At 41.4% G+C, this 26,585-nt stretch overlaps 1 protein-coding gene across 15 annotated transcripts in view; it reads right to left on the bottom strand.

Annotated features, from left to right (window-relative positions):
- The window catches only part of atp8a1 (ATPase phospholipid transporting 8A1), a 313,300-nt gene extending 290,808 nt beyond the window's left edge, over positions 1–22,492 (bottom strand). For 3 of the 15 annotated variants that reach the window (XR_011353617.1, XR_011353618.1, XM_069924781.1), the window contains exon 1: positions 22,217–22,492. Coding sequence is in view for 1 of the 15 variants with exons in the window: in XM_069924774.1 (XP_069780875.1) it covers positions 22,217–22,265 (49 nt within the window). In the remaining 14 variants the exon portion in view is untranslated. Of the gene's footprint in view, positions 1–2,523; positions 2,638–7,650; positions 7,720–22,216 lie in introns of those variants that run through there. The other 12 variants (XM_069924775.1, XM_069924783.1, XM_069924777.1 and 9 more) reach the window with 9 other exon arrangements.
- Positions 22,493–26,585: the final 4,093 nt, after the last annotated feature.

The following is a 26,585-nucleotide window of genomic DNA, read 5'->3' as shown; positions in this document are numbered from 1 at the left end:
GATGGTTGCTTCTCAGACTGGAGGTCTGTGACAACTGGTGGGCCTCAGGGATCTGTGTTGGGACCATTACTGTTTTTTGTTTAGATCAATGATCTGGATGATAACATGGTAAGTTGGATCAGCAAGTTTGCTGATGACACAAAGATAGAAGGCATTATGGAGAGTGATGAAGATTTTCAAAGCTTGCAGAGGAATCTGGACCAAATGGGAGAATGGGCCAGTAAATGGATGATGGAGTTTAATGCAGACAAGTGTGAGGTTGTGGCAGCCCTTTGCAGCTCCCCCACGGGGCCTCACAAAAAGAAGGACGAACGCAACAATCCAGCAGGGTACACAAGACCCGCAGTGCTGCCCTCCAATTGGCCACAACCAAAAGAGCTTAACTGGCCTATCAGGGAAAGTGAATCACAAACACACCAATCAGTGCTGAGAGGGCTTTGACCACTTGAGAATAAAAGCAGGGCTGTGAGCCCAATAAAGCTCAGGGTGTTAACTCCATTCCATTCAATTAGGTTCATGTCATTCTGGGAACAGCGTATTCTTTCTGAGCTAACCTGCATACAGCTATAACTTCTCCTGTGCTTATAGGCTCTACAGAGCCCTAGCTTGTAGCAGTTAGCTACAGTAGTGACCCCGATGGTCCAGACGGCATTCTGGACTCAGCAATGGACACAGACCATGTAATCAACTTCCTGGGCTACCGCATTGACATACACTGTGCTAGGCCATTACCCGAAAAGGTAAATCCTTCCCACAGCCTACAAAAGTTAAAGGCCTTCAGAAATTCACAGGGATGATTAATTTTTTTATCATAGATTCATACTGGCAGCAGCCCACATCATGCGTCTCCTTTTATCTCTAATGTCAGGCATCCAAAAAGATCTCAAATGGAATGCAGAAGCCTCAGAGGCCTTCCAAAAGGCTAAGGATGCTTTAGCAAATGGCACTCTCCTGGCACACCCACAATCAGAAGCATCCACAGCCCTCATGGTTGATGCCTCCAATACGGCAGTCGGAGGAGTATTAGAACAATTAATTGACGGACACTGGAGACCTCTAGCTTTCTTCAGTAAACACCTGCGGCCACCCGAAATACTATACAGTGCATTTGACAGGAAACTGCTGGCACTGTATCTGGACATAAGACGTTTTTGTTACTTCCTGAAAGGAAGGAGATTCAAATTGTTTACTGACCACAAACTGCTCACTTGTTTTCAAAAAGGTCTCGAACCCTTGGTCAGCCAGACAACAGGGTCAGAATTTACCACAGACATTGAACATATTGCTGGCAAGATGAATGTTGTGGCAGATGCGCTGTCACACCTAAAAGTGTTGGCTGTCCATACCACTCCAGGCATCGATTACAAGGCCCTGGTTGAGACACAGTACTTCGATCCCGACGTTACAGCCTACAGAACGGCTATAACCAGCCTCCACATCGAGGTCGTTCCCTTCGGTACAGGACATAGAACTTTACTTTGCGACACCTCGACCGGTAAGCCCCGTCCCATTTTCCCCACCACATGGAGGAGGCAGATATTCAAATCCATACACAATTTAGCCCATCCTGCCATCAAGACCACGGTCAAGATGGTGGCCAACTGTTACATCTGGCACGGCCTTCGTAAACAGGTCACCCATTGGGCCAGAACGTGCACACAGTGCCAAACTTCGAAAGTCCAGACACACATTAAAGCTCCACTCCAAACCTTTGAACCTCCACACCACAGGTTTAGCCATGTTCATATAGTGGGCCCCTTACCAGTCTCCCGAGGCGCTCGTTACCTACTCACTATGGTAAACAGGTCGGAAGCCATTCCCTTACCTGAAATATCCACTGAAACATGTGCCAGAGCACTCCTCAACACTTGGGTGGCACGTTTTGGGGTCCCTGAGCACCTTACCGCAGACCGGGGAGCCCAGTTCACCTCCAGTCTTTGAATGGCCTTAGCAACAGCACTTGGGGCACAGCTGCACCACACCACAGCCAGGCAAATGAAGGACGAACGTGACAATCCAGCAGGCTGCACGAGACCCGTAGCACACCCCTCTAATTGGCCACAACCAAAAGAGCTCAACTAGCCTATCAGGGAAAGAGAGGGCTTTGACCACAACCCTCAGCTTGAGAATAAAAGCAGGACTGTAAGCCCAATAAAGCTCAGTGTTAAAGACACTCATCTGGGTTCGTGACATTCTTTCTGGGAACAGCGTGTCCTTTCTGAGCTAACCTGTCTGCAGCTATAACTTCTCCTGTGCTATAGGCTCTGCAGAGCCCTAGCTTGCAGCAGCTAGCTACAAGGTATTGCATTTTGGAAGAGCAAATCAAGAAGGGAAAGACATGGAAAACACCTCTCCTGACAGAATTAATTAAAACCCGACTTTTAATTTTTTTTTAAATAGTGGATAATTTTTAAATTCTTCTAAAAATCTCAAAAAAATGGCTGCAAGGAAATCTAAAGCTCAAACTATTTAAAAAAAAACAGCTACAACAGAAGTAACTGAAATGGAAGAAGATGGGCCTACCTTGAAAGTTCAGCCTCTGATTTTTGATTCCTCTCCAGCCTCGTTCAGGGCGACCTCCTCAGGTAAGAATTCAATCACCAGCGCCACCTTCTCAGAGAGCTGAAGAAGATGGCCCTGGAACACGGGAAGAAGACAGCAGAGACGATTACGTATCGGCGTGCATGCGTACAATGGACTTGACTAGCTTGGTGCCTGTCGGCCCAACAGCAAGCATTGTCGCAAGTCAGACGATGGCTAGACAAAGAGCCCATACACAGTTTCAACCATTAGCCACATCTACAGAAGAAGAGGTCAGAATCAAAGAAGAAAGTTATGTACCATAGTCAAAAGGAGAGGAGGCAGAAGAAGGAGGAGGTCGTCAATATATTCAAGGAAAATATGTTACTCCGGAACCCTATGACCCACAGATTTTTAATAAAATTTCTGAAAAAATTGATTCAATGAGTGAAAAAAAATGGATGAAAAATTTGCCGAAGTAAGAACAGATTTTAATATACAATTGGGAGATATTAAGGAAGAAATTACTGTAATGAAGACAGACATAGAAGAGTGTATTAAAACTGTTTATGCTTCAAACTTAGAACCTTAATTTTAAGTTTATTTTTTCAAAATTGTCACATGGAGTAGAAGAATGTAAAGATAATAAAATAGAAGATTCTTTTACGGTGTGGGAAATTCAAAAAAAGGATTTATTGCAAAAGGTTGACATGTTGGAAAATCAAGAGTCGAAGAAATAATGTCAAAATTGTTGGTCTTCCAGAAGATTTTGAGGGTACTAATCCGGTTCCATTTTTTGAAAATTGGCTGCCTGAAATTTTGGGAGTGGAACTTGATGGAGCACATAGAGCTCTTAGAAAGAAACCGTATCCAGGACAAACACCACGCTCTATTTTGATTAAATGCTTACATTATCAAGATAGAGAAATTATTTTGAAAATGGCAGTTCAAAAAGCCAGGGAACGACAAAGCACCTTAATGATTGGAATAATAAAGTTTTTTTTTAAAAAACGCGGATTTGAGTAATGTTATTGTTAAAAGAAGAAAAGAGTTTAATCTAGCCAAGTCAGTTTTATGAAAGAAGGGAAATAAATTTGCTTTTCAATATCCAGCAGTTCTTAGTCTTTTATGGAGAATACCAAGCACAACTTTTTGCTAATGAATCTGAAGCTCTGGAATTTGCCAATTCACTGCCTAACAACAAGCAAATTGCCAGGCAACGTCATTCACCTCAGCAAATGGATAAGAGTCAAGATAAATCAAGAAAAAAGGTTTTAACAGAGAGTCAAAAGCTGACGGAAATTCAAGTTGAAATTGATGATGATCAAGTTAATAGAGACCTTGAAGAAGCTTATCATACCTGATTGATTGATATTAACTTTTGATATTCTTCCCGCTTTCTTCTTCCAAGGCCTCGTAGCACTAGTGGCGAGAGCCACTTCTCGTGATAAGGGGATTAGTGCTGACCTAATCAGCAGTTTTGTATTTTTTTTTCCTTTTTTTTTATATTTTATTTTATTGTTGGGGTTTCTTACTTTCTATCTTGGAGACGTTGTATGTTTTAAGATTTGCTGTGGAATCGAGATGTGCCAGGGTGGAAATGGGAGTCAAGTAGTTTTGAAATTATATTATATTATGGCAGTACATAGTTTGTAATGTTTAATGTGAATGGGCTCAATAACCCAATTAAAAGGAAGAGAGTTTTAGCTTGTATTAAAAAGTTGAAAGTAGACATTACTTTTTTTGCAGGAGACTCATTTGACAGAGGATGAACAGCAAAAATTGAAAAGAGAATGGGTTGGCCAAGTTATGGCTTCGTCTTTTAATTCCAAAGCAAGAGGAGTGGCTATTTTACTTAATAAAAAGTTACCATTTAAATTAGAATCAAAGGTTATTTACTCTGTGGGAAGATAGTTTTGGTGAATTGTTAAATTTATTCAGAATCTTGGACGCACCTAATACGGATGATGAAAAATTTATTCAAGATGCTTTTTTAAAATTTGGTAGAAAGAATGGAAATACAGGTACACAATCCTTTATCTGGACATCTAAAATCCAGAAAGCTCCAAAAACCAGGCAAGTGGAGAGAGAGGGACCGGCAGCGCGAGCCGGGCGGGCCAGGGACCGGCCGCGCGAGCCGGGCGGGCCAGGGACCGGCCGCGCGAGCCGGGCGGGCCAGGGACCGGCAGCGCGAGCCGGGCGGGCCAGGGATTGGAAGTGGATATGGCAGCAGGGTGGTCTTAAATCTGGCTTTCCGAAATCCAAAATTCAGAATGCACTGTCCCCCAAGGGTTACAGATAAAGGATTGTCTACCTGTATAATAATTGGTTCGAAAACTGTAAATGGTAGGGTACTGAGGAATGCGGAGGAGCAAAGAGACCTGGTGATATAGGTACATTGTTCCCTGAAGGTGGCATCACAGGTGGACAAGGTTGTGAAGAAAGTTTTTGGCATCTTTGCCTTTAAAAAATCAAAGTATTGAGTATAGGAATTGGGATGTTATCTTGAAGTTATTTAAGACATTGGTGAGGACAAATTTGGAATATTGTGTGCAGTTCTGGTCACCTAGCTACAGGAAGGATATCAATAAGATTGAAAGAGTGCAGAGATGATTTATTAAGAGGTTGCTGGGTCTTCAGTAGTTGAGTTACAGGGAATGATTAAACATGTTAAAACTTTATTCCTTGGAACAAATAAGAATGAGGAGAGATTTGATAGAGGATATGAGGGGTATGGAGAGAATAAATGCAAATAGGCTCTTTCCACTTAGATTAGGAGAGATAAATATGAGAGGACATAACTTTAGGGTGAAAGGGGAAAGGTTTATGGGGAACATTAGGAAGAACTTCTTCACTCAGAGAGTGGTGGGAGTGTGGAATGAGCTGCCATCTGATGTGGTGGATGCAGACTCGATCTTGATTTTTAAGAACAAATTGGATAGATATATTAATAGGAGAGGTCTGGAGGGTTATGGAATAGGAGCAGGTTATTGGGACTAGCTGAACAATGGTCAGCACAGATTAGAATGGCCAAATAGCCTGTTTTCTTTGCTGTAGCATTCTATGAAATGAGACAGGACAGATGACTGAAGTATGTGTTAGGGAATATTTTGGCTCCAGTGATTATAATGTCATTAGTTTCAAGTTATTTGGAGGATAGGTCTCGGCCTCAGGTTGAGATTCTAAATTGGAGAAAGGATCTAGCATGTGTGGATTGGAGCAAGTTTTTCACTTGAAAGGATGTACCAGATAAGTGGAAGACCTTCAAAGATGACATTTTGACAGTACAGAGTTGGTATGTTCCTGTCAGGATTAAAGGCAAAGTTAACAGGCATGGGGATCCTTGGTTTTAAAGGGATATTGGGTATCTGGTTCGGAAGAGAGAGGTTTGTAACAGGTATAAGGCAACACAGCAAATGAGGTACTTGAAGAGTACAAAAAATGCAAGAAAAAATTTAAGAAAGAAATCAGGAAGGCTAAAAGAAGACATTAAGATATTCTTTAGAAGACGATGTGAAGGAAAATCCTAAGGATTTCTACAGGTATATTAAGAGCAAGAGAATAGTAAGAGACAAAATTGGACCACTTGAAGATTAGAATGGAAGGCTATGTGGGCATATTATTGCAAGGTGTTCTAAGAGATCGGATACACACGTATTTGGATAACCAGGGACTGATTATGGATAGTCAACATAGCTTTGTGTGTGGTAGATCATGTTTAACCAATCTAATGCGAGTTTTTTTTAAGGAGATGACCAGGATTGTTGATGAAGGAAAGGTTATGGATGTTGTCTACATGGAATTTAGTAAGGCCTTGACAAAGTACCATATGGGAGGTTAGTCAGGAAGGTTCGGTTGCTCGGTATACATGGTGAGGTAGTAAACTGGATTTGACATTGGTTATACGGGAGAAGTCAGAGAGTGGTTGTGAATGACTGCTTTTCAGACTGGAAGCTTGTAACTAAGGGATTGACACTCAGACCATTGTTGTTTGTCATCTATATCAATGGCCTGGTTGATAATGTGGTAAATTTGCAGATGAAAGACTGGAGGTGTTGTTGGATGTAAAGAAGGCTTTCGGAACTTAGAGGGATCTGGACCAGCTGTGAAAATGGGCAGAAAAATGGCAGATGGAATTTATGCAGACAAGTGTGAGGTGTTGCATTTTAGAAAGACAAACCAAGAATGGACGTACACAGTAAATGGTAGGGCATTAAGGAATGTGGTAGAAGGGATCTGGGAATACAGATACATAATTCTCTGAAAGTGGTGTTACAGGTCGATAGATTTATACAGAGAGCTTTTGGGATATTGGCCTTCATAAATCAAAGTATTGAGTATAGGAGTTAGGATGTTATGGTAAAGTTGTACAAGACATTGGTGAGGACAGATTTGGAGTATTGTGTGTGGTTTTGGTCACCTAACTACAGAAAAGATAAACAAGATTGAAATAGTTCAACAATTTACTTTGATGTTGCCCAGACTTAAAGAGTAACAGGGAAATGTTAAACTGGTTAGGACTTTATTCCCCTGAGCGTAGAAGAATGAAGAAAATTTGAAAGAGGTATTTAAAATTATGAGGGGCTCTGAACAGAGTAAATGTTGCTAGGCATTATCAGCTAAAGTAAGGTGAGATATGGGTTGTGAAAGGGGAAAGGTTTCAAGGCAACATTAGGGGGAAACTTCTTCACACAGAAAGTGATGAGAGTGTGGAACGAGCTGCTAGCTGAAATGTTGAATATGGTCTTAATTTTAATTTTTAAGATTTTGGAAAGGTACCTGGATTGGAGGAGTATGCAGGGCTATGGTCAGGGTGTAGGTTAGTGAGACTAGGTAGATAAATAATTCACCAAGGACTAGAAGGGCTGAAGGCCCTTTTTCTGTGCTTTATTGTTCTATAGTTTTATGGTTCTACGGTTAAATAATGGGACTACACAGAAACATTGTGGGGGGGGGGTGTAAATTTGAAAATTATCACACTCTCACAGTACGGCTCATCCGTAGTACATAATAGTCCTGTCAATCTGAGTTGCTGCAGTGTGTGCTGTGTGAATGAGGAATGAGGAATGAATACAGGGCAGAGAAAGACAAAGAAAAAAAAACATACACACTATCCAGGAAGGTACTTACAAGGCCACAGATGTATCCAATCAACAAGGTAGTTGATTCCATAACATTTTCATCTACTCAATAGAGAAATTTGAAAAGTTTAAAAAAAAATTGCTTGAGACTCTCTTATAGTGATTTAGTTGATACTTTTTCATCGTTCAGGAAGCTACCATTATTGTATTTCATCCAGAACTTTTATCTAGGACATCACAAAGCTGCTTTGACTTTTCCATTGTCAACTGTAATCAGCCATTCACTGCTGTCACATGCTGCGAAACAATGAATGGCATGCTGCAAAGGTGAATTCCATAAATGCCATTACTTGTGACTCTTTTTCCCTGAAAAAATAATTTGCATAAAAAAAGACCAGCATGTTCCTTAATGTTCTTTTTAAATTTTTTTAAAAAGTTTTGTTTATAACATGGTAGAATCTAATTCTGGTCTTTGAAACCTGTGCCGCTGAATTAAACTACCGACCTCTTTCTGTGAAAGGACTCCTGATACCCTCTACCCAAATAGACCAAGAGTCAACGTCATTTCCTTGCACTGTGAATGTAATCAAGGGCCAACTAAAGTCATCAAGCAAGTCGGTACTATTTAAATAAAATCTTTATGTGCAGAAGGGTGTGGTAGAATTTAATTTGAACAGTTTTACATGGGAAATGCAAACATGTTCTTAACATTATTGTGGAATGCAGAAAAAAAGCAGGGAAAAGATTGAGAGCGCTGAGAGAGACAAGAGAATCATGCCCTTTTGACCCTGCAAATTCTAGGCCAGATGTTAATTTGAAAATCATGTAAGATACAAGAATTTTGATAAGTATTATGAAATGAACAGTTCCCAAAATGGTCAAAAAATACAAGATTACAATCTGTGACAATACTGCATTGTAATCTGAAAAAAATGAGAACTGTAACTTATTTACATCAAGCTGCTGAACAGATACTGTTTATTTCTAACTACATACATAATTATTTTCCATATTTTATTGTGACCTAAATCGGAAATGAATTAAATAATATTGGGAGGATGATGTTCCACCAAGCTACACCTGCAGACAAGCCCATGCATGGATCATTCCTGAGTACACACTGAAGTGCAGCATTTTGTTCCTGTAGAAGTGTAGATCATTCGGCTCTCTATAGTCTAGACTATCGAGGGTTAGTAACAATTTCCCAGTTCTCCTCAGCTGCCTGGACCTACATAGATCCAGCACAAGGCAGCTATGAATCAAATCAGTATGACAAATCAGGTTGGCACGTAAGAGAATGAATTGAGCTTATTTGGATTTATTCAAGAAAGATTCAAACATTTTTAAATACAAGTATAACATAACATAACAATTACAGCACGGAAACAGGCCATTAGGCCCTTCTAGTCCGCACCGAACCAAACACCCCTTTCTAGTCCCACCTCCCTGCACAATGCCCATAACCCTCCATCTTCTTCTCATCCATATACCTGTCCAATCTTTTCTTAAATAATACAATTGACTCCGCCGCCACTATTTCTCCCGGAAGATCATTCCACACAGCTACCACTCTCTGAGTAAAGAAGTTCCCCCTCATGTTACCTCTAAACCTCTGCCCCTTAATTCTTAACTCATGTCCTCTTGTTTTAATCTTTCCTCCTCTTAACGGAAATAGTCTATCCACATCCATTCTGTCTATCCCTTTCATAATCTTAAATACTTCTATCAAATCCCCTCTCAACCTTCTACGCTCCAAAGAATAAAGACCCAATCTGTCCAATCTCTCTCCATACTCCAGATGCTTAAACCCAGGCAACATTCTGGTAAACCTTCTCTGTACTCTCTCCACTCTGTTTATATCCTTCCTATAATTAGGCGACCAGAACTGCACACAGAACTCCAAATTAGCCGCACCAACGTCTTATACAATCTCAACATCACCTCCCAACTCCTATATTCCATGCAATGATTGATAAAGGCCAGCATACTAAAAGCGTTCTTCACCACCCTATTCACGTGAGTTTCTACCTTCAGGGAACGATGTACCGTTACTCCTAAATCTTTCTGCTCTTCTGTATTCCTCAATGCTCTCCCATTTACCACATATGTCCTATTCTGATTCTTCTTACCAAAATGAAGCACCTCACACTTATCAGCATTAAATTCCATCTGCCATTTTTCAGCCCACTTTTCTAAGCAGCCCAAATCCCTCTGCAATCCTTGAAAACCTTCTTCATTATCCACTATTCCACCTATCTTAGTATCGTCTGCATATTTACTAATCCAATTCACCACCCCATCATCTAGATCATTAATGTATATAACGAACAACAATGGGCCCAATACAGATCCTTGAGGCACACCACTGGTCACCGGCCTCCAACCTTTAAAATCCCTGAAATTAAAAAAAATTACTCAATTTTGAATGTCCTAAAAGTAATCTCAGGACAGAAAATCAGCTTAACTATAATATTGAAAACCCAAGTGAAAAAAAGGGCATAAGTGAATTTCATTGGGACTTCTCTCACGTTACCTATCTCACGTAGTCCTTTCTCTAATCACATATATTAGTAAGGTTTCAAGAAAGCCTACACGCTGGTAGTAACAGGAGAAGAATAAGGAAATTTTAAAGTCTACAAAAGCTAAAATTCTTTGCCTTTAATCAATATACTGTATACAAAAAAAATCCTAACTTTTTAAATTTTAAAATGTAAAAGTGCTGGAGAAAACTCAGGAGGGACGTAGCAATTATTATGTACACAATGTTTCAGGTCTGAGCTCTTCATCAAGGAGGGAGCAAAAAGCAGGCAGGCACCTGAGTAAAATAGTGAGGGGAAGGGCGGGGGGGGGGGGTGGGAAAGAGCACAAACAAGGGGACGTAGGTGGATAGGGGGTGAGAGGGCAGAAGAGAAAAAAAGATGAGGTGATAAGGGTGAGGGGATGGCTCTCTGAATGGACAGGGAAGAGGATTACCTGCCTCTCCAGTACTGTGTGAACACATCGAATGCGGATTGGTGGTCTAAACTTACCGAGCATCGATCCAGCAAGATAGATAGTATCAAAGGTGGAGTGTATTGATGCTGGACCAGTCTAAGAGGGCAAGCCACATTGTCATGCTGATATGCTACACATCCTGCCTCTTTTGCTTCAGGAAGCTAGCTTGCAATGTAAAATTACTCACGGAATCGGCTATTCTTTTGTTCTGTATGAACAAGCAAGCCGGCTTCCAAAGACAGGTCGTGTATATGGCAATAACACAGCTTTTCAGTGTAAAAAGGGCTAGAGGGATAGGGAAAGAGATAGGGAGAGGGCTAATAGAAACCAGAGAAATTGATGTAAATGCCATCTGCTTGGAGAGCACCCAGATGGAATATTAGTTGTTGTTCCCCCAATTTGCTGACGGCCTTAGTTTGGCAGTTCATGAGGTCATGAACAGACACGTCAGGTAAGAGTGGGGGAGAGGAAATAGTTGGCCCTTGGGAGGTAGGTCCCCTCTATTGCAGCAGACAGAGTGAAGGCACTCTACAAAATGATCTCCCAGTCTGTGTCCAGCATCTCCAAAGCAGACTACAACGAGAGAACTGGATGCAGTACATGACCCCTGCAGATTCAAAAATTTTGTTGCTTCATCTGGAAGAACTGTTTGGGGTCCTAAATGGAGGTGAGGGAGGAGATGTGGGTGCACGTGTAGCATTTCCTGTGGTCACAGGGTAGGTACCAAGGGTCCGGTTAGTGGGAAGTCAAAGAGGGAGCAGTCCTTACAGAAGATGTGTCTGGTGGTGTTGTAGGTGTTGAAAAAAAAGTTGGATTTTTTAAATTTTAAATTTAAACCTAGACAGACAGCATGCTATACACCCTTTTGATCCACAAGCCCGTGACACCCAATTACACACAATTAACATGCAACCCCAGTTCGTTTTGAACAGTAGGAGGAAACCAGAGTACCACACAGGCAAAGACAAAATGTACAAACACCTTACAGATAGCGCCTGATTCGAACCTTGTCACTGGTGTTGTGACACATTGCGCTAACCCTGCCACCTCACCTTCCATCCCTTCCAAATGCGGAAGCTGGTGGTGTGGTAGGTGAAGACAAGGGGAATCCTGTCCTTGTTGCATTTAGGGGAAGAGGAGACCAGGGCAGATTTATGGGAAATAAAGGAGATGCAGGTAAGGGTTAAGTTGTTGGTGGTAATAGGGAAGCCACATTTTTTTGAAGGAGAACATCTTTGATGGTCTGGAATGGAAGACCTTGTCTTGGAAATGGTCACGATGGAGGTGGGGAAATTGAGAGAAAGGAATCCTCAACAGGGAACAGAGTGTGAAGAGGTGTAGTCAGAATTAGAATTTAGTGTCATGAAATTCAGTGTTTTGAGACAGCATCATAGTGCAAACTATAAAAAAATATAAAAATAATACTGCACAAAAAGTAAGGCAGTGTCTTTACTTCATTGATTATTCAGGAATCTGATGATAGCAGGGAAGAAGCTGTCCTTGTGCCGTTGAGGGCTCGTCTTTAGGCTACTGTACCTTTTTCCCGATGGTAGCAGAGTGAAGAAGGCATGGCCTGCGTGATGAGGGTCTTTGAAAATAGAGGCTGGTTTTTTAAGACACTACCTCATGTAGATGTCCTCGATGGAGTGAAGTCTGGTGCCTGTGATGTTGCAGGTCGAGTTAACAACCCTCTAGGGTTTATTCTTGTCCTGAGAGTTGGCACCTCCATGCCAAGCAGTGATGCAACCAGCCAGAATGCAATGTAGCAGAAGAAGAGTTGAGGAGCCTTGCTTGCATAGGCCAGCCTACAAATGACCCACCCTTGTCTGCAGGTTTGACTTGATCAATTGCATGATCATTTTGTCATATCTATTGTATCCTATTCCTGGTGCTTGATGCCAGGGTAGTCCTGCCTAGTTGCTACACCAAGGTGGAAATTCAATTTTTGGTCTGCCTGTGGCATGTTCTTTCATGTCCATTACTAAAAAAGCCAGATTACTTTTGGGTGCATACTGTATATGCCGGCAAATAACATGGTCCTTGAACATTAAAAATGTCATCCAACCACCAAGGGTTATCTTATATGACAAATATAAAATATGAACCGTAACAGCAAAGTCTCAGTGTTCTTTCGTGGGGTCCATCCACCCAGTCCGACTGCCGTCAGCTCTGTACAGGCTTTAAACAGCCTGTTAAAGGAGCCAATGGTGGTTTATTTTAAAATATACTAATAAATTTTAAACCGTTTACTGGGTAATTTGCTTTTAAAATATTGTGAATTAGTATATTAAATATGCCTACCAGCATCACTCTACTGTAAGTGCCAGCGAATAGAAAACTACAATTTAGGTAGAAAATACATGAGTCGCTTGTACGCCGTTATATGCGGCATAAATCTTGTCAGGACTGTGAATGAGAGTTTAAAAAACACTGGGAAAGAGAAATTTGTTTAAATCTCTCCATTGGCTGATTAGCTATAGCCAATAAAGGGAAGGGGAGTTTAAGCAGAATGATTATTGGGGAGTGGGATTTTGAGGTTTTGGTGAGTAAAGGCTGATGGTGCTGGTGCAGGAGTTGAGTAGAGGCAAGGACAATCTTGTGGAGGAACAAACATATTCAGCAAGGAAGCACAGATTTTTCTCATTTTATTTTCATAGACAGTGGGAATGGCAGTCAGGGCAGGGACATGTTCCTCTTGCAGTATATGGATAGTCAGGAAAGCCAAAGGTATCCCTGATGACTTCATCTGTGAGAAGTGCATCCAACTGCAGTTCCTTACAAACCTTGTTGGGGAAATGGTGCTGGAGTTGGATGACTCCAGGTCATTTTGGAAGCTGAGCATGTGATAGAGAAGAGTTACAGGGATGCAGGAGGAAGGGAGCTGGGTGACAGGCAGGAGAGTGAAAAGGGAACAAGCAGGCAGTGATACTGCTGAGGGGGATGACCTATCTGGGTACAGCAGCAAGCAGCCAGACCAATAAAACTGTGGTAGATTCTGAGCCTCAGAAGGGAAGGGTGAAATCAGGTAGAGCATGGGGGACTCAATAGGGAAACAAATGGGAGATTTTGCAGTGTGTTGCCTCTCTGGTGCTTGGGTGTAGGATGTCGCTGAGCGGTTGCAGAAGGGGAGGGTGAACAACTAGAAGTCATGGTGTATATTAGTACCAATGACAATAGGCAGGAGTGGGGCAGAGGTCCTGAAAAGCAACCTTAGTGGGTTAGGAAGGAGGCTGAAGAGGACATCCAAAATTGTAGTCTCTGGATTACTTGCAGTGCTACAAGCTAGGGACGATCAGAAGAGGAAGATAATGTGGCCACCATGGAGTTGTGGCTAAAAGATGGACGTCATTGGGAGCTTAATGTTCAAGGATACACAGTCTATTGTAAGGACAGGCAGGTAAGCAGAGGGGGCGGTGATGCTCTGTTGGAAAAGATTAACATTAAATCATTAGAAAGAAGTGACATAGGATCAAAAGATACAAAATTATTGTGGGTTGAGTTCAATGGCAAGAGTAAAAGTACATTGTTGGCAGGCTTCCAAACAGTAGACATGATGTGGAGGACAAATTAGAACAGTTAAAAGAAAAGGCATGTCAGAGTGAAATAGTGGATGAAAAAGATAATGTGAAGACTGCACGCAAGTCAGAAATAAAAAGGGTTGTATGTGGTAGAAATGTTCTCTTATGCAGCTATTTCAATGCAAGGTGTAATGTAAGAAAGGCAGACAAGCTTAGAGTGTGGATTGGCACATAGAATTATGTCATTGTAGCCATTAGTGAAACTTGAATGCAGGAGGGGCAGGTCTGGGAGCTCAATTTTCGGGGCTTCTATTGTTTCAGAGGTGATAGAGTGAGAGGAGTGGTATTGCTCGTCAGGGAAAATATTACAGCTGCAGGACAGGCCAGAGGGCTTGTTTACAGAGGCTATATGGGTGGAGCTGAGAAATGGGAAAGGATGACGACACTCATGGGGTTGTATTATTGATTGCCGAACGAGAATTGGAGGAGCAATTCTGTAGAGAGGAAGCTGAGAGCTGTAGGAAACAAGATTTTGATGGTAGGAAATTTTAATTTTCTATATATTGACTGGAACTCACAAACTGTAAAAGGGCTGGATGGCTTGGAGTTCAACAAATGTGTTCAATAAAGTTTTCTAAATCAATGTACAGTATAGAAGTATCATCTAGAGAGAATGCAATACTGAATCTTCTATCAGGGAAACACACAGGGCAGGTGACAGAAGTATGTGCAGGGTAATATTTTGCGTCTAGCGGTCATAATGCCAATACTTTCAATTATGGAAAAGGATAGGTCTGGCCCTTGGGTTCAGATTCTAAACTGGAGAAAGGCCAAATTTGAGGAAATAAGAAAGGATCTAGAAAGGGTGGATTGGGATAAGTTGCTTTCAGACAAGGATGTACTCAATAAGTGGAAGGCCTACAGAGGCAAAATGTTAAAAGTACAGAGTTTATGTTCCTGTCATGATTAAAGGCAAAATTAACAGGCACAGGAAACCTTGGTTTTCATGGGATATTGGGGACCTGGTTACGAAGAGAGAGGGTTTCAACAGTCATATTAAGAGTTAAAGGAGATTAAGGGACAAAATTGGTCCCCTTAAAGATCAGAGTGGTCAGCTATGCATGGAGCCAGAAGAGATGGTGGATAAATATCTCAATTTTTTTTTGCATTAGTATTTACTTAGGAAACTGTCACAGAATCTAGGGAAGCAAAGAAAACAGGCAGTGAAGTCATGGAAACTATAAAGATTAAAGAGGAGGAGGTGCTTGCTGTCTTAAAGCAAATAAGGCTGGATAAATCCCCACAGTTTAACAAGATATTACCTCTAACATTGAGGAGACTAGCATAGAAATTGCAGTGGTTCTGGCAGAATTATGTAAAATATCCTTAACCATAAGTGAGGTGCTGGAGAATTGGAGGGTAGTTCATGTTGTTCCGTTGTGAAAAATGGCTCTAAAAGTAACCCAGGAAATTATAGGCTGACATCAGTAGTAGGTAGATTATTAAAAGGTGTTCTAAGAGATCAGATATAGAAGTATTTGAATAGCCAGAGATTGATTACAGAGAGTCAGCATAGTAGGTCATGTTTAACCAATCTTTTAGGGTTTATCTAAGGAGATTACTAGGAACATTGATGAAGGAAAGGCAATGATGTCTACATGGACTTTAAGGCCTTTGACAAGGTTCCGTACGGGAGGTTAGTCAAGAAAGTTCAGACTCTCCGTATTCATGGTGAGATAGTAAAATGGATTCGACATTGGCAATATGGGTGAGGCTGGAGGCCTATGACTAATAGTATGCCTCAGGGATTGGTGTTGGGACCATTGTTGTTTGTCATCTATATCAATGATCTGAATGATCTGAATGATAATGTGGTATATTGGATCAGCAAGTTTGCAAATGACACTAAGATTGGAGTGTTGTGGACATCAAGGAAGGCTTCAAAGCTTGCAGAAGCAATTGGACCAGCTAGAAAAATGGGCGTAAAAATGGCAAATGGAATTTGATGCAGGCAAGCGTTAGATGTTACATTTTGGAAGAACAAACCGATGAAAGACAAACACCGTAAATGGCAGGCCGCTGAGGAGTGTGGTAGAACAGAGGAGTCTGGGAATACAGATACATAATTCCCTGAAAGTGCATCAAAGGTAGATAGGGTTGTAAAGTGAGTTTTTGGCATATTGGCCTTTGTAAATCAAAGTATTGTGTATAGGAGTTATGATATTATAGTAAAGTTGTATAAAACATTGGTGAGGGCAAATTTAGAATATTTTGTGCAGCTAACTACAGAAAAAATATCAATAAGATTGAGAGAGCAGAGAAGATTTAATAGGATGTTACCCAAACTTCAGGAACTGAGTTATGTGTAAAGGATAAACAGGTTAGGACTTTATTCCCTGGAATGAAAAAAGAATTGAGGGGATATTTTATAGCGGTATTCAAAATTGAGGAGTATAGATTTAATAAATGCAAGTAGGGTTTTTTTTTTGAGGTTAAATGAGATACAAACCAGAGGAGATGGATTAAGGGTGAAAGGGTAAAAGTTTAGGGGGACATCGGGGGAAACCTAGAGTGGTGGGAGTGTGGAATGAGCTACCAGTTGAAGTAGTGAATGCAGGCTCAGATTTAACATTCAAGAAGAATTTGGTTAGGTACATGGACGGGATGCATATGGAGGGATATGCACTGGGTCCAGGACAGTGAGATGAGGCAGAATAACAGTTTGACACAGACTAGAAGGGCTGAAGGGCCTGTTTTCTGTAATGTTCTCTGGTTCTAATTACATTGGGGAAAACCAGATGGGGACTGGACCTCAAGAGAGAATTTGTATAAAACCTATGAGATGGTGTTTTAGAGCACCTTGTTGATGAGCCATCCAGGGAATCAGATGAACTGGATTGGATGTTGTGTAATGCAGCAGAGGTTAGGTTAAGGGAGCCATCATGGGGCAGTAGCATGAGAAAAGAACTGGCCAAAATAGATTGGAAGGAGACACTAATATAGAGAAATTGCAAAGCAACAAGAGATGGACTTTCTGCAAGAAGTGAGGAAGCTGCAGGATAAACACATATCAAAAAGGAGGAAACATTTGAATGGAAAAATGTGTCAACTGTGGCTGACAATTGAAGCCAAAGCTAACATAAAAGCAAAAAAGGGCACCCAAGGAAGCAAAACTTAGTGGAAAGATAAAGGATTGGGATGTTTTTAAAAAAACTTACAAAAGTTAACAGAAAAAAATCTCAAGAGAAAAGATGAAATATGAAAGTAGGATGGCAAATAACAAAGGAGACACAGAAAGCTTCTTTAAGTATATAAAAAGAGGCGAGAGTAGATATAGGATCACTAGAAAATGACGCTGGAGAAATAATAATGGGAATGGCAGAGGAACTAAATTAGTATTTTGCATCAGTATTCATTGTGGAAGACATTAGCAGTGTGCCAGATGTCCAAGAGTATCAGGGAAGGGAACTGAGTGTAGCTACTACTGCAAGGCAAAAGGTGCTCACAAAGCCAAATTGTCTAAGGGTAGATAAGAGTTGCAGACCAAATAGATTGCACCCTTTGGTTCGGAAAGTAGTAGTAGAGATTGTGGAGGCATTGGTAATGATCTTTCAGGAATCAATAGATTTTGGCATGATCCCAGAGGACTGGAAAAGTGCAAATGTCACCCTACTATTCAAGAAGGGAGGGAGACAGCAGAAAGGAAATTATAGATCGGTTAGCCTGACGTCAGTAGTCGTGAAGATAGCATTTACTGTCAAAGATCATCTTGTGGAGTTCTTGGAGGTACATGACAAACCCAGCCATGGTTTCCTCAAGGGAAAATATTGCTTGACAAACCTGTTGGAAATTCTTAGGAAAAAGTAACAAGCAAGCTAGATAGGGGAGATGCAGGAGAAGATGTGTATTCAGATTTTCAGAAGGCCTTTGACAAGGTGCTGCACATGAGGCTACTTTATAAGATCACACAAGTGTCAGTGTTGGGGCACTTCTTTTTACCTTGTGTATCAATGATTTACATTATGGAATGAATGGCTTTGTCGCCATGTTTGCAGATATGAAGGTAGGTGGAGGAACAGGTAGTGTTGAGGAAACATGGAGGACTTGGACAGATTAGGAAACTAGGCCGAGAAATGGCAAATGAAATACAATGTCAGAAATTATAGAGTCATGCACTTCAGTAGAAAAAAATAAACAAGCAGACTATTTTCTGAATGGGGAGAAAACTGAAAATATCCAGATGCAAGGTGACCTGGGAGTCCCTGTGTTGGATAGGCTGAAGATAAACTTGCAAGTTAAGTTGGTGGTGAAGAAGCAAAATGCAAGGCTGACATTCATTTCAAGAGGAATAGAATACAAGAGCAAGGATGTGATGTTGAGGCTTTATAAGGTACTGGTGAGACTTCGGCTTGGATTGCTCATTTAAAAAAGGATGGGCTAACATGGAGAGGATTCAGAGGAATTTCACAAGGATGATTCTAGGAATAAAAGGGTTATCAAACAAAGAGTGTTTGATAGCTCTTGGCCTGTACTTGTTGGAGTTAAGGAGAATGGTTGGGGGTAGGGGGGTGGTGGAGGGTGAAATCTCATCAAAATATGTCAAATGTTGAAAGGTGAAGGCAGAGTAGATGCAGAAAGGTGGTTCCCATGGTGGAAGAATGTAGGACAAGAGGGCACAACTTCAAGATTAAAGGGAGAGAGAGAGAGATGAGGATTTTATTTAGCCAGAGGGTGGCAAATCTGTGGAACTTGTTGCACAGGCCAAGAGACTGGGTATATTTAAGGGAGAGATTGATGGATTCTTGATCAGCCAAGTCATCAAAGGTTGTGGGGAGAAAGCCGGGCAGTGGGGTGGAGTAGGAAAATAGATCAGCTCATGATTGAATGGTGGGGCAGATTTGATGGGCTGAATAGCCTATTTCTGCTCCTATATTTTATGGTCTTGTGGTTTGATCGTGGTGATGACCCTAACCCTTACCAGCACTCCTATTTCCTGCACATCTACCCTGGTCCTCTCCACACGTAGTCATAACAAGGATCGGTTTCCCCTTGTCCTCACCTACAACCCCACAAGCCTCCACAATTTGCACCATCTCCAACGTGATCCCACCATCAAAATTTCCCGTCTGCACCTTCTTCAGGGACCACTCAATGACTCTTTCATGTACTCCTCCCTTCCCACCAATCGCCTCATGTTCACCTACCCATGACCGCAGAAAATGCTGAACTTGTGCCCACATCTCCTTCCTCATCACCATTTGAGGCCCCAAATGACTTTCCAAGTGAAGCAGCACTTTACTTGCAAATCTGCAGGGGTCATCTTCTGCATCCAGTGCTCCGGTTGTGGTCTCCTCTACATTGGAGGAACTAGACGCACACTGGGGAATTGTTTGTTTGCTCTGTCCTCTACAATGGTGGGAGCCTCTCAGTGCCTCACTCCCACAGAACCGTCCATGGCCTGATGCACTGGCAAACAGAAGCCACCACAAATTGGAGGAAGAAGATCTAATATTCCATCTGGACACCTTCTACCAGGTGGCATTAACATCGATCTCCTGTTTCTGTAAAGCTCCTCCCACATCTCTCTCTCCTTCCTTCAGCTCCCTATCCCCTCCATCTCCATTCAGAGAGCTATCCTACCCCCATCATTTCCCAGCTTTTTTCTCTTCTGCCCTCCCATCCATTTTGACCTATAACCTTTTCTCTTTTGGTCTGGCTCCTCCACCTGCCCCTCCCCCTTGGCATCCCTCCCCATGATTTCATTTAGATAACTGCTTGAGTTACTAAATCATATTTTGATAAAGGGATCAGGCCCAAAACATTAATTATGTACATTTGCCATTAAGAACACTGTGTGACCTGCTGAGTTTCTCACCTTTTCTGAGTGTATTAAACAACAGTGTCTGCAGACATTCTTGTTTAGGTCTATTTTTAATTTTTTTTATGTACTACAAACATTTTGAGGAAACTTTCAATTCCAAGGCTTCCAGTACACTTAAAACTATCAGTGACCTTCAGTGCAACAGTATAAGTCTTCAATGCTTATGGAACATTTCCTTTCTTCACTCCTCAATAACAGGTTTGCAGAATTAACTTGGTTACCAAGTAAACTTCTGATAACCAGACCTCTGCATTGTGGAAGAATCCCAAATTCAAAGCATCGTGGAATTGCTTCAACAATTGGTTAATCCACACCATTGGGTTGACATGGAATGGTATGTCTCATGTGACAAAAGGCTAGTCAAAGGGTTATGTTTCAAGAGGATGTGGTAGTAAGAAGCACAATGTTTGGGGGAAAAATTCCAGAGGTTTCAGCCTTGGCATCTAAAGGCACTGAAACCGATGGATGAATGATCAAAAATCATAGATACTCAAATGGCCAGGAATTGATGAGCAAGAGGTTCCAGTACTGATTTGACAGCAGAAATAGTAAATGGACAAGGCCAGGTACAAATTTGAAAGCCAGAGCCAGAATTTAAGAGAGAGATTGTTCATGAATAAATGCAGTAACAGTGCCACTAGATGTCAATTTGATTATTCCTTCTGCATCATCTTTCAAGTTATCCTGTGCCTTACTAAATTAGATGCCATTCATTCATTTTCAAAAAAAAGTGAACTTTAACTTTAGGCAACTCAGATGCTTGGCCATCTTCCCAATAGTGCTTAATAAACCAGTGTTCTATTCAAATAGAATAAATCTCTGCCAGAACCTTGACACCAGAATCAGGAATGCATTGCTATTCGTGTTCTGAGCTCAGAGCATCAAACTACTGCATTAAATGTTGGAACAAAAGTAGAATTAGTTACACAATTTGTGTTCAAGCAAGTCTCCACAGTGCTATCCATGTATTTTTTTCTAAGACAAATAAGCAATTTTTACACAAGTGATATTCTCACCAAATTGTGCTCAATACCAGGAGCAGGAGCAGAAACAGCTGCTGGTAGCTCTCGGAGAAGTCCAGAAACAATTCTTATGGTATCATTGCAATCATACAAGTTGGAAATACTGGAGTGTAAATTCATCAAAAATCATCTGATCTGTGTTTTTTCTCTACGAAGTCCAAAAAGATATTAAAAAAACCCAACATTATCTGCAACAGGTGTATGCTTTATACAACAATATTGTTATCTCCCCAAGTTTTTTTTTAAAGTCACAGCAGGATGGCCAGCGTTAATTCTAAGCTTGGGCACCCGCTTGTGCCTTTTGCAAAGTCATGGACAAGTTCGTACGCTTCAGCTCCTGAGATTATAATATCCGATTTAACGAGAAGACACGTTTCAGTCGATTCCAATAATAAACCACAGATATTTTGACAGGTAAATTTTACTTTCTTAAATTTGCCTTTTTTAGTGCGATTGCAAACAAAATAATAATTTAGATCAGTGTATTTTAATTACCCCAAATTGATATTCAAATCATACATACATACAAGTGGTGTATCAAACCACTTGTTACATTGAGCAATTGCTAAACCTGAAGTCTCCGTTTTGACGTTAATTAAGGTTCAAAAAGAGATGGGGGGGGGGATCTGATCTCGAAATGCATTTCCATTAAGAGTCTATTAAAGTAATGATTTCCTCGGAGTTCTGCACGAACGCCATCAATGCCCATTGTTTTCTTTCTACCGACAATAATTGATTGGAACTCAAGTAGTTAACCAACAAACAGAAACATAAAGGAGGGAGGGAGGGGGGGGGAGAGAAAAAGCTTCCTGCCCGATTGGTTTCCAGTCAGTCAGAGCCTTGGAAGAGAACACCAAAATAAAAGCAAATGAAGGTAGCGGGGCTTTGACGGATTTGGAGGGGGACAACATCATTTGGGAGCACACCTGTAAAACGCGTACATCCACATTGGAATTAAAATCGACATCCCACCCCCCAATTCAATCAATGGCTTTGGCTGCATTGCAAAGCAGTGCAGCAAAACCCGAACCTATTTCTTGAAGCAAGCACGGGCACAGACCAGCCCCTCCGCCTTCTGAAGCGGGATTCTCCTTGGTTTCAGTCCCAGAAACAGCGACGAAGCTCGGGCACCGTGGAGTGCGAAAGTGGACACACGAACAGGTGCGGATGAGGAGCTTTCCAGTGAACGAGTTCTCTTACCTTCCGCCCGAGAGCGGAGATCTGCGACGGTCTTCCGACCCGACGGCATCCCGGCGGAGTCCCTCAGCGCATCTCACGGCACGACACCAACTCCGGGGGCAACGGGCGAGTGCGAAGGGCTGAGACCGCAGCCTGCGCGCACCCACCGTCTCCGAGGGAAGCCAGGGTTTCAGTGCGCAGCCGCACCAGCCACCGGGCTCCTCCCCGGGCCGTTCCACGGCGGCGCGTGGGCTCCGGAATGTTCCACTCGACGCGGGTGTTGAAAGCGCCCCCTTTCGCCGCGGCCGTGGGAAATGTCACTTGATTGAGCGCCGCTTGCATCCGCGACACGCGGCGGGGATTGTGGGAAAGGGGCTGGGCTCGCGTCTGTGCCTGACAAGGGGAGGTGGCAGTCAACTCTCTGGGTGGTGCTCTATTATTCGGCATGGCATCTCCTCTCGAAAGTTTGGCGCTTGCTGAGAGGTGGGAGCAGTTCGATGAAAGATGATCCTGATGCAACCCGCGACAAATGCACTGAGGTTTTTAATGAGTGGAAACAAAGGTCCCTCTGGAACCCCACAGATGGTAAATTAACTGTGAGAGACTAAACAGAAAACATGGGCAGAAGCGGGCCATGTTGTGTGGAACCTGTGGCACAAATTCATAGCTGATTTGCATCCCCCCCGTCTTGATTCTGAGTACCTTGGTTAGCTAAATTCATTACATTTTAACTGATTCATCGAGGTAACTAGCAGCTACTAGTTGTTAGAGTCCGAGTGCTCAGCCCAACTTGTTCATGCTGACCAAACTAATCCCATTTACCTGCATTTGGCTCCTATCCCTTTAAACCTTTTCATCCCCATGTTCCAGTCAAAGTGTCTTTGAACATTGTAATTGTCCCTACTTCTCTCGTTTCCTATGTAGTTCCTTCACCATCGTCTTGTGTGACCAAGGTCCCTTTTGTATCTTTCTCCTCTCACCTTGAATCAACTCCCTCTGGTTTTAGCTTTCCTTCCTTACGTGGGGTGGAGGGGGGGGGGGGGGGGGGAAGGGGGGGGGAAATAACTATCATTATTTACTAATGATTATATAAACACATTTTAGGGTCCCTCCCCCCACCCTACCCCCACGACTCTAAAGAGAAAAGTTTCAAGATAGTCGCTCATCATTCAAATCCCCAGACCCAGCAACATTCGTGTGAACCTTTTCTGCAAGATGAACTGACTTTCCAGGAGAAAAGTACAGTTCCAGTGCTTTTTCCTCAGCATTTTCCCTGATTCCTGTTGATATTTCATGCAGAGATCAACAAGCCCTTACCAGCTTTTCTGAGCTACAACCACCACTTGCGTCTTTCGGTATTTTGCAGCCTCCATCCGATCATGGATCTTACGTTAATTTAAATTAAGCAATTTAAAGCAATCTTGTTTTCTGATTTTTCATTGGTTTGATGAAAGATCATCACTTGATGCTTGATGCAGTTTCTCTCTCCACAGATGCTACCTGACCTGGTATTTCTTTCAGGCATTTTCTGTTCTTATCCCAAAATGTAAGCATTTTACCTAGAGATCCTGGAGCCTGCTTAGGCAACTAGAGTTGTTTAAGATGAGAATCAACACAATAAGAAACAAATCTTGCACAAGATGCTTCTTATCAATTCCACAGAGGAAACACAAGAACCACACATTAGGACAAAATTTTGCATGCTTTACATTTATTTCATGGAAATTAGCATCATGAGATAATTGAATCAGAAGCTGTACTGCTTTGGCTTAATGGATGATGACATTGAGACTCTCGACCCAGGGACCATGAAGATATGATGATACATTCCAAGTCAAGATGATGTGCAACTTGGATGGGAATAAGCGAGTAGTCGTGTTCCCATACATCCTCTGCCTTTGTCCATGATGATGGAAGTTGTGGATTTGGGAGGCGATGTTGGGGTAAATACTCTTCATTTGGTAGATAATCTGTGCCACATGTCAAGGAAATTTTAAGGTGGTGGATAGACTATCATTCAAATAGGCTGCTTTGTCCTGAAAATTGTTGATGTACAGATCCAGGCAATTGAAGAGTATTCTGGTACATTTTTGATCTGTGCCTAAGACTGATAGACTAAGTGGTGAGAAAACGAGCCATTGACTACAACATATTCAACCGTTGAGGCACAATATTTATGTGGCTGGTACAGTCAAGTTTTAGGTCAATGATGATGTTAATGAATGTCAAAAGCAGGCAGTGACTTTTTTAGAGATGGCCATCACGTCATTTGAGTGACTCTCATGTCACTTGCCACATGACAACACATGCTTGCATATTGCCCAGATTTTGCTGCAGATAAGAATAGAATGTAAATAGAAGAAAACTTACAAACAGAATCAAACACTATGTAATCAGTAAAAATTCCCACTTCTAATCTAGAAGGAAAGACTTTGATGAAACAGCCTGATGAATTCCAGCATTCTGGGATTGGGATGATTGACTTCCAATCAATCATCCTTTGTGTGATGTGTTACTGAACCATTAGAGTATTTTCTCTTGATATCTATTAACTTTATTTTAACAGGGCTCTTTGATGCCACACATATTCATATACTGATATCTTTAATAAATTTTATTTCCTTGTCAATCAGTAATTATAAGAAGAATATTAGATTTCAGATTCAGTTTTCAGATTTATTGTCAAGAGTACATATATGACATCACATACGATCCTGAGATTCTTTTTCCTGCAAACCAGGCAAAAGCTCCACTTATTACCAGTGCAAAAAAAAACTGTACACATAAACAAATGTAAACAACTGTGTGCAATACAGAGGGGAAGAAAACAAACAATGAAGTACATAAGTGTTCTTAAATGAGTTCCTGATTAAGTTTGTTGTTGAGGAATCTAATGGTGGAGGGGTACCACCTGTTCCTGAACCTGGCAATGTGAGTATTGTGGTACCTATGCTTTTTTCCTGATGGTAGCAGTGAAAACAGAGTGTGTACTAGGTGGTTATGGCTTCTATTTTCTGATGGCAATGTAGATGATCTTGATAATGGGGAGGGTTTTACCTGTGATCTCCTGGGCTGTGTCCACTACCTTTTGCAGGGCTTTACACTCAAGGGTATTGGTGTCCCCATGCCAGACTATGATGCAGCCAGCCAGCATGAAGAAAACTGTCAGAATATGGTAAGGATGAAGAATACAGGAGAACTATGAATAGAGGAGGTGGAAAATAAGCAAATATCAGTTTGGAAAATCAAAATCTTTCTCCTGAATGAACCCTTTCTTGGTATGACAAAAAGAATATCAGAAATCGAAATACTTTCCAAAAAGTGCAGGGAATCACATGAGTAAGATCACACAATAGAAATACTTTTGGGAATGCACCAAATAATCAAGAAATAAATATTCTAGGAAACATTTTGAATTCAAGACAGAAGAATTATTTTGGTTCTGTGTTGTTTTTCTGATGATTTTAGGTATTATTTGTAATTGCCTCATGTGGCCATTTTTTGCAAAGCTAGATAGGCGGAGGCGTCAGATGGGCATAGGGATGATGAGGTGGAGTGAAGTGGGAAATATATTGTTGGAGGTGAAGGGAAACATATCCACAGGCCCAGAGCAATCCCACAGAACTGGCACCACAGAATTTTAGAGGGATATGGTAGGCACTGCACTTGGTCAGCAATGTTCGATCAGAATCAGATTTTATTTTCATGAACGTGTCACAAACTTTGTTGTTTTGAGGCAGCATTAGAAGTGTAAAATTGCTATAAATGATATTCAAAATATAAATAAATTAGTGCAAATGAGATAGCCTCTATGGTTCATTATCCATTGAGAAATGTGATGGCTGAGGGGAAGTAGATGTTTTTGTATCATTGGGTGTTCATCTTCAGGCTCCTGTACCTCCTTTTTTATGGTAGCACTGAGAAGGGGCCATAATGTCATTTGTAACATTGTATAGAAACTTTCATAATTGTGAATAGATTCAAATAGAAAATTGCAGCATGCATTTTGGCACAGGTGTCTGACCTTCATCTTTTATTTTTCTGTATTTCGTTTGGTTATGTGTTTGCACTATTCTTGTTTAACCAGAAAAATAGAAGAGGAAATACACTGAGTGAACTAGAAGAACTGACCTCAAAGGGAATTTAGGAAGGAAAGAGACAAAGCAAGAAGAAGAAGTTTGAAAATTAGCTTGTGAAATAAATTAACAGTAGACCTGTTGAGTAACATAGTGGTTGAAGTGCAGAAAACTGTTAAAGTGACAATATTAAGGGATATTGCATAAATAAAGACAAATGGGTTTGTCGAGACCTTGGAATTCATCAGATTTCATTTTTTAGCATCTTCTCTGGTTCTATTTATTGACCACTAGTACCTTGCTACTCCAGTGTA

The sequence above is a fragment of the Narcine bancroftii genome, chromosome 3 (assembly GCF_036971445.1).
Source record: "Narcine bancroftii isolate sNarBan1 chromosome 3, sNarBan1.hap1, whole genome shotgun sequence".
Lineage (NCBI taxonomy): Eukaryota > Metazoa > Chordata > Chondrichthyes > Torpediniformes > Narcinidae > Narcine > Narcine bancroftii.
The sequence above is the reverse complement of the archived record's forward strand: the minus strand, read 5'-3'. Positions and strand labels throughout refer to the sequence as shown.